The following is a 12,621-nucleotide window of genomic DNA, read 5'->3' on the forward strand; positions in this document are numbered from 1 at the left end:
GACTACTTTGGATAGATATCATCCGCAAATAATACCCTTGAGTTAAGAATGATCATGATTTCATACTCATTCTCACATTGAGTATGAATCATACTCTTCTATTTGAAAATGAATATGATTCCATACTCATTGAATCATACCATATTCGAGAATGTGTACAAAGTCATACTCTCTTTCAGTTCCTAAATTCATACTCATTTTCGAGTATAAATCCAAGATTAAAATCATACCCAAACTAATTCTTAATTCGGGTATAAGATTGTCTTCGGTAATACGCATTTTCAGTTCGAGTATACATCACCGGAATATGTTTATGTTAGTGTCCGTATTAACCGATTGCGGATTGTGTTCCTCAACCGTTTATGTGAATGTCCAAATCAACAGATTCTAGTCTGTTTTCTTCAACCACGAAGAACACCATTAAAAAACGGTCGACCACGTGTATGATCGTCGACCGATTATGATGGAATCAATATATTATATACATGGACATCAACCGATTCTGGTTAAACACATGAAATCTGGATATCTAAATCTTGAAAGCTTAGATCAATCAAAAACCTAATTAAAAGGGACGGGTTAATAAAATTACACCATCATATTGCTGCAATCAACGATGTTTAGTTTAAGAAAAAAAAATCAAACCAGAGAATGAATTAATATGATATAGGTGTGGTTAATTTTAGGTTTCATTGTTGAGAGAGATATGATTTTATTGAAATTTTAGTTTACTAGTAGATTTGATAGTTAGAAAAATTATGTTTAGAATTAGGTAATTATAATGAGGTACCTTAGTACTTTCGCCATTTTTAGACACCCCTTATTCTTCTCTATCAGGTAGATGAAGAAATCCATAGGCCACAAATTAGCGAGGTTCTAAAGATACTAGATAAAAAAAATTTTAAATGTCCAAGAATGGCACTTGAACGCGATCCTATGAATCAGTGGCCTATTCTGGAACCATTTCACAAAGTATTGCCTGAGAGATCTTCACTAGCGTACCTGTGAATCAGTGGCCTCGGTTGTAAATCGGATGTCTCCAAATCAATTTTGGAAAAGTGGTGGGCTTCATTTTTCTTCAAGTGATGAACTGCATTATTTTACTATGGACAAATAAAAATACTAGGGGTTACCCAAAAAAGGAAACAAACCACCAAATTCATACCTATGAAGTTTAAGAGAAAGAGAAACAAAGGACTTTTCGCTCGACCATGAGCACAAATTAACAAGAACCAACGGTACTTCCTTCAACCTCTAGAATTATGTAGATGTACAAATTTAAGAAATCATTTAAAGTAGTCATATGTGTAAAAAAAATCTAAAGTGTTTCTTAGTTCCCGTATAAGGTCGTATGTGTAGCTAGAATAATCTACTTACCAAGTCAAAATAGTTTATAGAAATTTACTCTGAAATTCGGTTAGTAAGTGTGAAATGTTTTGGAGAGGTGAAAATAAGCAGTAATAAATCCATTTGTAACTTAAAAAATAAAATTAATAATAAGAGAGTTACTCTTGCCTCATCTACTCCTTTACTAAAAGCTCTTTATGAGCAACACTAACTATCATGCTCGTATATCTCTGCAGTACTGTCGAATATAAACTATCAAGATGTGCTTTTTCATCTCCTTCTGAATCATAGCAAGGCCGGATTGTGTGTAAGGTGTGTGGCAGCAAAAAGTATCAGAGTTATATTACCACGGTCAGTTATATTATTATTAGTTAAAATGAACTAACAAAAAATTTCAATAAAACATTTATAAATTAGGTGTCATAAAAATGAACAATTGATTATATTAATTTATAAATCGTATATTTATATTGAGGGAGGATCCATGGATACTTTTAGATGGACAAGTTCAGACATGATTTTCATCATTTTCTCCGCAAAACTCAAACGACAATGAAATTTAAGTCTAAAATTTTGATGATATGTTCCTCTTATAAGAATCTACATTCCCACAAAAAATGAGCAAAATTCGAAATGTATAAAACCACCATCTACCCTTTTGAATATCAGCCGTTCAAAGTTAATGGTTGAAATTAAGAACGGTAGGTGGTGGGGTTTGCTATTTCGAAATGTGTTCAGTTTTGGTAGAAATGTAAAGTCTTATAAGAGGAACATATCATCAAAATATTAGATTTAAATTCATTTTCGTATGGGGTTTGTGGAGAAAATGACGTAAATCATGTCTGACCTTGTCCATCTAAGAATGTCCATGAATCCTCACTCATTTATATTACTATAACTTTAACATAATAGTTTCATAGTTAAGTTAATATTATTTATTTTTATAAATACACTGGTGTATGGCCCGTGCCGTAATGGCCCGGGTGCCCAATAGGAAATGCAAACTGATTCAAACACAACTCTTGTCAGGTAGCTTAATTATCAAGTTTTAATCATGAATGGAAAGTGGATTGCAGTTGTATACACATAAAGGTAAACTACACCAATTGGCAATGTATCGGATGCTCATTACCTATATCAACGATGAATTTAAGGTCGTTCGTCAGGTCAACTCTCTTTCATGTGATGGGTATGTAATACATGAGAATTTCACAGAAAATGCACACAGGAAGGACCCCGTCTTACCAGGTTTAAATGCCACGGCTTTATTATAATGTTTTTCTTAATACCTCAACAAAGTTTATAACCACCAACACCAACTCAGACGCCAGTAGAGGTCCTTTAGATTGTGGATTACTAAGCACAATATTCCGAAAATTCTATAGCAGAAACACGGGATGAATCGATACACTGTAAGATGTAGCTTTCATCTTAACATGCTACTTGTCATGTATTGTTGTATACCACTGTCAAAATATTAAAGGTGTATCGTTGTTGCAAACTTCATCCGAATGCATGTACAATGAGGCACCGAGAGTCCCACTTGAGATATCTTTGATTGTAGTAGATTCTACTGCACCAAACTTGTCATGTGCAGCTGTAATTTTGTTCATCGTGGCAATTCAGTGCTGCGTAACAAATGAAACACAGTAGTATTAGATTATTTACATGCCAGCGCTTGTGGTGACTAGTGAATTTGAAAACCAATGAATCAGGGTTATTATCTACCTGAACTTCATAGGCACCAAGATCACCAGTGCTACCATCCAAGAAACTCCTCAAAGCTTTAACCCTGTGCCTGAAATACCACCATCGTAAATCCTAGTTTATTAAGAGAAACAGTAGCACTCTTACATTAACAAATTTCGAAATCCAGAAAAAATATTGTGTGTAGATCAAAGCTGGTGCTGAAGAAACTTGCCATAATATTGTTAAGCATCAAGAGACAATAGCTGAACACGTATACTGCTACAATGCAATGTGTGCCGTGGCCCAAGATATATAATTTAAATTAGTCCATGCTACCATAAACTGGAATGCAGCAATCTTATTCTGCACTCTCATTTTTCTAGCATTAATCTGGATCACCCTCGTATTGAGGTACACAGTAATCTGTTGTATTTGTTTAGACTGATTTCTGTATCGGAAAAATACAACTTGAACACCAGCATCATGAACACAGATCGAATATTTACATTTTCAGCACATGCGCATTAGCTAAATGGGAACACAATAAGAAAGTTTACACTTGAAACGATCAAAAAGCACTTTAAAGACCCAAAGAAAAAAACAATTTAAGGAATTGAAGTGCTAACGGAAAGGGGAATATCAATGCACAAAACTCTAATAATGAATGTAGAAAAGGTTGAAAGAAATTACCTTACATGCCAAATTCAAAAATCTTAATTTTCAAAAATAAGAACAATGAATTCTATACAAAAAAAAAAGAGATTGAGAATCAGAAAACTAAAGCTTACCCCAAATGAGTTGATCTGTTGGAGAAAGATATAAGAATATTAATTTGAGATAAACACACAGTATCTGTATGGGAGCATTCTATATTAAGATTAGAATTATTAAGCTTAATGAGTCGATCTGATATTAAGATTCGAGAAGAAAATGGTGTATGAAGTTGGAGTAGTGATAGTGGCTAATTATTTTATTTTATTTTCTGCTGTGGTTTCTAGACCTTCATCAGAATCTACTAAGATCGATACAATTCACTTTAATTATCTTTTTTACCGTTTCATATTTCTTACTTCGAAACAGTAAGTCTAATAGCAACAAAGACTTGATGTGCGATAAATATCACAGTTCGGAGGGGAAACTAACATGGTAGCATGGGGTACAACTGTAATTGACGGTGGTGGGACTGATTAACAAAAATGGGGTGGTCTTTAATGGCTGTCCCTAACAAACGCTGACAAAATTATATATTAAAGTTTCACAATCAGCTCAAGGTACTCCTTTTATTCCGATATCTTCTGGTGTAATATTAAACAAATCTAGATCTATATCATTCTGAAATTTGTAAAGTGCTAATACACCATTAAACCCTTAATAATCAAACTGACCAATTGGTTTAAGGCGAAGGAATGGTTTTCAGTTGGTTCAATTGGTAGATTTCGACATGGCACACGAATGGTGTGATTCTAACATTAAACAAATGGTGACTCAGTTTTTCCTTCTAGAAACATGTTTCAATAACATTATAATAAATAAATCAGTAAGAAAATCACACTTATTTACCTCTAAGTGTCGTGTTTGTTGGATCAATAAAAACTGATGCTTTAGGATCAACTGGTCTGGCTAAGCTTGGTTATGAATATGTAAACCTTGGTAAGCTCATGAATATCACCATTTCAGGACGTGCAAATTCATCCATCCATCTTAATCCCACTAGGTATATTATCATTTCAGGACGTGCAAATTCATCCTTCTATCTTAAATTCTTAATCCCACTATTCACTGATCCATTTTTTCATCATATGACTGTTGGGATGAATTTGATCATGACACGAAGGTTCCTATTTGTCACTTTCATCTTTATCGCCATATTTTGTACATTAAAAACTGATGCAGGTAGTCCCCACTCATGCTCATATTTGGTAGTAGCTGCAAATATAACAGAATAGATAGTCAATTTACTAAAAGTCCCAACAAAAGTTGCACAAACAATAGCAACCCACCAGAGGTTGCCACCCATTCTCACCTGCACAGAGAAAAGTGGCTTCAGTATATTCTTGTATCTAACAACAAACACCTTTGCACAACTATTGACTCCATAGTAAAGCTGGGAAAAAAATCACAGGGAAAGATGTAATTTTCTGCATTGAAGAGAAAGCACGTAAGAAAGTATGTGCAGAACTGCAGATAATAAGTATTGTAAATATCCAGATAATTGCTCTGAACTTCCAGTGGATTATATTAACAAAAAGTACTTAAGGAAGCATAAGGAAGCATATACATGAACAAAAATGAGTCCCTGATAAATTCAACTGACAGGGAAAAAGAGCACATTACCCAAATCAAACAAAAATTTGACCATGGTCTGAGTCAATGTTAGATTTATCCGCTCTTATATCAAACAGTATTTATCAAAACTCAGAGATTAAAATCACTGAATCACTCCAAAATTTAATAGATTTCAAAATGAAACTTTAGGATCAGTTAACATCAAACTTGAGTATCTTAAAAACTAAACTTTACATATATCTAACAACAACAACATCTAAACCTAACACAGAAATCAATTAAGAAATAATTGTATGGCTCAATTGTAACAGTTCTTATTGAACTCAAACTGTGTGACAAATACATCCCAAACCGATAAATCAAGTGAAATTCAATCTATACATACCTGAGACGGATGCTGGCATGCAACACAACAATAATCTCCACAAAATTTGCAACAATTAAACTCCCATTATTTCTGCAAAAACCTGAAACAAAACATTTGAGGATAAAAACTCCAGCTAATAAGCAAACTGAATTCAAACCAAATACTTACATGCCTATCACCAAACTGAACTCAAAATGTTTGTTATGATTATGATTTATGAATACAACTGAAATTAAACCAAACCAAAAATTTATGAAAAATCAGACAATTAATCTTACCTGAATTGTTGGTGTTAATAGATCATATTTCACCACCATGTCTACTTAATTTCTCAAAAATTGAAGATACAAAAGAAACCCAATTAATCTATTGGAACTATGCACTTCTTGGATCCGCGATCAGATTCATCAGAAAACCATCCAACCGATTTCTGAGCTTCATATACAATCTGTGAAGTGAAATTCCTGTACATAAAAACACCAAATCAAAATTCAAAACAAACCAACAATCTGAAATGAACCTATTAGCAAACCCCACTCCCTATCAGTTTAAGAAGATTTAGATTACTGATTAGAGAGATCATTAAAGTTACAATTTGGGAAAAGAAAATATAAATAGTTAACAAATTGAAAACCTTAACAGAAAACCTTAACTAATTGTTCTTTCAACATCCCCGATATCTCGATATCTAATCTTGCCGAATCCACTTGATTCACTCTAGATATCGCTGGATGTCAACAACAAATTGAAGAAAAACCTTAAAACCCTAGAAAATTAAATAGTACAACTGAGTAAAAAAAAAACATTTGTTTGGGAAAAAAAGGGAGAACCTGAGAAGAAGAAGAAGAAGAAGAAGAAGATGAAGTGACAGAGTGTTGCTGCCACTGAGGAAGTAATATTTGAGATGTATTAACCCAAGCATCTTCTGTCTGATGGTATCCCCAAGAGGGAAAAGAAGATGAAGAAGTTGAAAATGGGATCTTAATCTGGTGGAGTGATGATAAACCTTGGAACATGAATGAGGAACTTAATGCAGTGAATGCTGTTTCTGGCGTTATGGAAGATCAATTGTGGAGAAATTGGGTAGGTATTGAATTTTTTATTGTAATCGTAACGGGCCGCGAGTTATAACCCCATGGGTGTCACTATCTATGTACAAAAACTCCAACAAAATAAATTGTTCACAAAAACCCCATTTACCATAAACTGTCAATATTATCCTTCTAATTTAAATCACCCAAAAAAAATAAAAATCAACCCCACCTTTAATTTTTATTATATTCTCACAACAACACACCACAGCAACACCACCACCGTGCCACTACCACTGACCGCCATCGCCGCAACCACCACCACCGCCGCCACCGACCACCACACATCGCCGCCGCCACCGACCACCACACATCGCCGCCACCGACCAAAACCACCACCACCTCCAACACATGCCGCACCGCCACCAGCCACGCACCACGACCGCCCACCGTCACTACCACCGTCGCCGCCACCGACCACCGCGCAGCCAACCACCACCTCCTCCATCGACCACCGGCCACCACCGCCACCGCTGACCACCGCCGGCGACGACTATCATCGCGCCACCACCGCGCCACCACCGCCGACCACCACCGCGTCGCCACCACCGCCACTGCGCCATTGCACCACCACTATCAGCCACCGCCGACCACCACCACCACTGTCAACCACCGTCGACCACCACCGCCCAAAACCAGCACCACCGCCACCAGCACCACGACCGCTCACCACCACCGACTAAAAATTAGATGAAACCAAATTTGGTTTCATCATAAATACGATGAAACCAGTTTTGGTTTCATCATAAACCGGTTTTGGTTTCATCATAAATACGATGAAACCGGTTTTAGTTTCATCATAAATAAGATGAAACCATAATTGGTGCGAACCGAGTGTCAGCCTGCAACAAAGTGAACTAATGTCAGCAAGCAGTGATACAACTTAAATACTCAAGAATGAACAAAAAGTAAATTCTCAATAGACAATCCAAAATCAAGTTGATCACTAATCGAAAATCAAGTTGATCACCTAAAAAAAGTTTCCTTGTCTACTAACTTATATGTCATAGAAAGTTTATTATTTAATTGTACACTATGAATAACAAAAGATACCCATATGAACATCTAGAAAGCTTGACGTGATTGGTGAATAGTTAAGCAAACATGACCACTATATATCAAGAGATTTGACATTGCAGGTGCAAAGTTTATTGCTAAAAACAGGTATCCTATTTTAGTCGTCAAGAACCTCAACAAACTATTATCTATTAGCAACAGCAGGCAACAGAAGATACATGGTAGGCTGTCGAATAATAATATAAATGTTGCAGCTGTAGCATGCACTTACGGAGTTGCTAAATTAAACTTTTGTGGTCTATGTCTCTAATAGAATTAAAAATCTCTTCACAAGCCAACTAGACAACACTAAGCATATAATTCTAACATGATTTTATAAACCCCATCTAGGAGCTGGACAAAAGTTTCAAAATAAGGCACCAAAATGGGATACGATATACAGAGTAATATGTATGATTTCTACCTCCATTACGGTTCTGATGGCAACCACCATAGGAATCTATTAGAATATTTGACTTCTCAAGCATCTCAAGGGCCTGCAAAAGGAAGTTTCGGGCACCACAGTCGGAAATGAAGGAAGCCGCAAGGGCCTTTCCTGTCTGTGGTTGTAAGGGTGCCATAATGTCATACTCAGCCCACGAAAAATAACCAACAGGAACATATGATGAGAGATTAGTTGTCATTACAACTTTAAACCCTTTCCTAATACAAAAGAAATTATAGCAACCGTTAGTCTTTAGCAACTCTTGATAGTTCTAGAGTGGTAACAACAATAAGACACAGATGATGTCAAAGATGGTTACTCGCCAGTAGTTTCATTCTGATGTTCTAAGGTTAACTTTTGTAGCCTAAAATTTAGACTTGTAGGGATGCCTGTGAACACTAAATAGATATTTTCAATTTAGCAGTGTTCATTTAATGCTTACTGGAACGGTTATCAAGTCACAAAAGGGATTACTTCTAATTCAGCGCCTCGCATATATCCACAATCTTGCAAATTCATCGTTTAAAGTCTGAACTATCAAACTAACAAGACTAGCTAGTGCATCAATCTTATTTATAAAAAGACATTTTGGATTGTGCTTACCCACTCTCGTGTCGGAGCAACGTTATTCTCTGAATAATAATGCGATGACTCCATTTTCCGAAGAATCCCAGGCACTCCATTACCAGGTTGACCAAACGAAGCATCCGGCGTCTTATCATCTCCACTTTTATGTCCAAAATGACATCCAACAGAGCAAGTATCCCACTCCTGAGCCTATATGCACATACAAAAACTAACCATTTTCAGGCATTTTCTTCAATTTCATGTAACAAATCCTAGCATACATCTAATCCATTATCAAGCACAACAACAATTCAAACTCATAAACAAAATTCAATTTAAGTAAGGATAAGATTAGATGGAACCAATTATGGTTTCATCATAAATACGATGGAACCAATTTTCAGTTTCATCATAAATAAGATGAAACCGTAATTGGTTTCGTCAGAATTCAACTGCAAGAAAAATTGCAAACCATGATTCATTCTGTTTGACCACACCAATATCAATAACCTGTGTTGGTTTATAAAAAAAATAACTTGAAACTCGCACAAATATTGTAAGGCATGGACACACACAGAGGTATCAACTATTGAAACAAACAAATCATTTCACAAGTATCTATTAATGAATCACTCAACTTGGTAAACACATAACTAACAAGCATCCACACGTTGAGGACTGCAACTAAGCATATGCTGCACCAAATACAAAACTAATCAGGAAGGAAAAAACTGCGCAAAAACCAATTTTGGATTTCCACAATGAGAATAAAAAGTTTCTACACATTTGAACCTGCTAGAAAACACTCATAGTTACTAGGCTCCAGCCCGTCCCACATCCTATTCACCATTTTACAATAACATTCACCTCAACAATAACACGTATCCAGTGGATTAGTGCATCTATGTTCTCCCTACCTATGGTTACTAGTTGCTAGCAACATTAGGTGGAAGTCTGTTCCACATTCTATATACCGTTGTATAAGTTTGGAGCAAATATAAACAAAATAGAATGTAACTACATCATAAATCTAAACAGCAGAAGAGTTAGATACAAAAATCCCATTCAGAACAGTCAAATAGGAAAAATACATCTCCATATGACTATAAGGTCTACCCATACATGACTAAATCTTCACTTCGCTTCGCTTGTAAACCTCATCAGACCACACTAGTGATGCAGTTGTTGTTTCATATGATCTTAACACATCTCCAACCACATTTACAACAAAACATTTCTTCTCATATAAATAGATAAAATTCATTTTTATTTACCTTAATTGTTGTAAAAACCCAACTCAAAATTCATTCAATTTTTAACCTAAAAAATCAAAAGAAAACTGATTACCTTCCATACAAAAGACCGAATTCCAGCACCATCAGGTATTCATACCGATGTTAATCTTTTGAAAGCTGATATTCATAAAATTAAAACCAAATTCTTTAGAAATCAGTTTCTGATTGGAAATTAGATATAAAAAAACCCTAAAATGAAATACGCACCTCTTGTAATAGTTGAGGTTGAGGTGAAATTTCTTCAAATCAAACAATAGATGATGATGATAATGATATATCATCATTGTGATTCAATTTTTTGTTTAGTGATTCTCGGAGATGGTCAGAAATTGAAGGTTGGATCGGAAGAGGAGGAGTAGGAGGTTCGGTAAAATTATATGATTTGGAGTACCACCATCGTCATCATCATTGATACAAATCGATTTAACTCAAAAAATTAATACCCAATCTTCGTTGAATCGAGATCTGTATTTCGAATTTGCTTGTAGATAAGGACATGGAAATGGGTTTGATTGAGGTGTAATGGTAGGAAGAGGAGTTGTGGAGGTGATTTTGGTGGAGGATCAGGATATTGCAGTGGGTTTAGTGGTGGTGCAAGAGTAGGAGGTTGAGGTGTTGCTGCTGGTGAAGGAGGCGGCGATGGTGTTAATGAAAGATATACGCGGTACTGGTTTCAGTGATGGTTTGAGAGTTTAAGAGAGATTGAGGAATTAATATCTCGTACAAAGAAAAGCATAAAAAAGGGTAAGCCTGGTATTTCTGAAATAGGAAAAGATCTAATTTAGATTATTATTTTGGATTTGGAGTTTTTGTATCACTTTTGGAGGAAATGGAGTTCTTATAACTCTCAACATATGGCTGGAGTTTTTGTATCACTAATTTGGTCACCTTGGTGTTTTATGACTAGTTTTGTAACTGTAAAGAGTGAGTTTATGAACTCCCCTTTATGTGTGTAACGCATGAAGAGGTTGAACATGGGACGTTGGATGAGAACGTACGAGAGGGGTTCGTTTTGGGCCACGATTTATCTCTCAACTTTTCACCACTCTGAAAGAAAATGGTGGCCGTGGATAGAAATAAAAGACCCATCCAGAACCGTCAGATCATCAAAACATTTGTTTTTGTAAGAATGATTAAGGTAATAAGTTGGAGAACTTAACGAGTTTTATATCCATGATAACATGTTAACATGAGTAGCAAAAGCTTGAAACCATATTTTAAAGGCCTAATATATAAGAGACATACATATTAAATACATATGTGTCCCTCATCCGCGTCAACAAAATCATAACTGCTACATGTGATACAAAAAGATAACAAATAAAAATAATAGATAAAAGAGTGACACAAATTATGAACGTCTATCGGTACATTATTGCTATATATATATATATATTTTTTTTTTTAAGACTGAATATTATTAAGAAGATAGAAAAAATGGAGAGGAATTTCCCGAAAAACAAACATAAAATTACAAGATAAAAAAATGGTAATATAACCAAACAATTAAGGAGGCCTCCACCCGAAAATGGCGCACCCAATGATGCATCGGTAAAATTATGAAGCCGCATCCTTGGATAGAAATCTTAATTCCCTCTTCTTCTTTTTTTGATTCATAATATAACAGTTCACTCTATATTTTCTTGATCATCACTGATACGATTCAAAATCAACTAAATTGCCTGATTCCAAAACAATCCGTTGAAAGGAAAACATAACATATATTTCATTGATTTTGTTCATTAATTACAGACAGTAATCCATAACAACAAAAAGGAAGAACAAAAACAACATCTAATCTAAATAAACCAAATCATAATACTACTAATCTGCTAAAGAAAACAGAGAAAAACAAAAGATAATCTAAACCAAAAGTTTTTTTTCTCCTCATCTTTCATATTGCTGCTAGTCCCCACGAGCATGCTCAGTAGTAGGATGTATTTCTTGATAAGCAACTAATAAAGTGGAAAGCCCTAACCAACAAACAAATAAGGGATTTTAGGTATTTTCGACCGCTCGTGAGAATCATATGTGATGCCATGTAGCAAGTAAAAATACCTTCAGACAATCCTAATAGATTACTGTGATAAACAAAAGCTATTTGGGAAAGCAACCTAGCAGAAGCCGTTGAATAAAATAAGATAGGGTTATAACTTAATGATCCTTGAAAAATATACATAGCTCCCAAACCACCAGCTAAAATAAACCTCAGAATTCTTCCGTCATCGAAAAAAAAACACCACCACCATCGAAACAATAAAATACGAACCCCTAGAAAGGTTTATCGTTAAACCATCCCAAAATTTCATCATAGTAGTGAAACATTTCTCAATCATTCATACCATCCTTTTTGATATTTCTTATCAAAATCATGTTGAACCTTCCTTGCACATCTCTCTTGAAGGTACATAGCAAACTTAATTCCAAATATGAAACATGCAAACACCCTAAGAAAACATTTCTTCTACTTCTGCGTAT

The 12,621-nt window shown here is 35.2% G+C and overlaps 1 protein-coding gene and 1 long non-coding RNA gene across 5 annotated transcripts; both read right to left on the reverse strand.

The window, feature by feature from the left end:
• Positions 1-2,588: 2,588 nt before the first annotated feature.
• Positions 2,589-6,766, reverse strand: LOC113334920. 4 transcript variants are annotated; one of them, XR_003353046.1, is made up of 8 exons: positions 6,520-6,766; positions 6,337-6,416; positions 5,968-6,153; positions 5,708-5,789; positions 5,060-5,140; positions 4,597-4,962; positions 3,076-3,145; positions 2,589-2,975 (listed from the first exon to the last, which is right to left on the reverse strand). It is a non-coding gene; the product is annotated as an uncharacterized LOC113334920 (long non-coding RNA). The 4 variants fall into 4 exon arrangements; XR_003353044.1 differs by having other exon boundaries at positions 6,324-6,416; XR_003353047.1 differs by having other exon boundaries at positions 5,060-5,174; positions 6,324-6,416.
• An 851-nt stretch (positions 6,767-7,617) lies between these two features.
• Positions 7,618-10,112, reverse strand: LOC113334676 (glycoprotein 3-alpha-L-fucosyltransferase A-like). The gene is made up of 4 exons (XM_026580875.1): positions 10,005-10,112; positions 8,889-9,058; positions 8,261-8,499; positions 7,618-7,622 (listed from the first exon to the last, which is right to left on the reverse strand). The coding sequence occupies exons 1-4, from the start codon at positions 10,110-10,112 to the stop codon at positions 7,618-7,620; spliced, it is 522 nt and encodes a 173-aa protein (XP_026436660.1).
• Between the last annotated feature and the right edge of the window lie 2,509 nt (positions 10,113-12,621).

This window comes from Papaver somniferum, unplaced genomic scaffold (assembly GCF_003573695.1).
Source record: "Papaver somniferum cultivar HN1 unplaced genomic scaffold, ASM357369v1 unplaced-scaffold_137, whole genome shotgun sequence".
NCBI classification, from domain to species: domain Eukaryota; kingdom Viridiplantae; phylum Streptophyta; class Magnoliopsida; order Ranunculales; family Papaveraceae; genus Papaver; species Papaver somniferum.

Bases quoted from the DNA above. Each gene is read 5' to 3' on its own strand.
- LOC113334676 (XM_026580875.1), bottom strand. From the start codon at position 10,112: ATGAATTTTATCTATTTATATGAGAAGAAATGTTTTGTTGTAAATGTG. The intron at 9,059-10,004 runs GTTTACAAGCGA...ATGTGCATATAG, and splicing joins CACTAGTGTGGTCTGATGAG to GCTCAGGAGTGGGATACTTG. The intron at 8,500-8,888 runs GTGGGTAAGCAC...CTTTTGTATTAG, and splicing joins AACGTTGCTCCGACACGAGA to GAAAGGGTTTAAAGTTGTAA.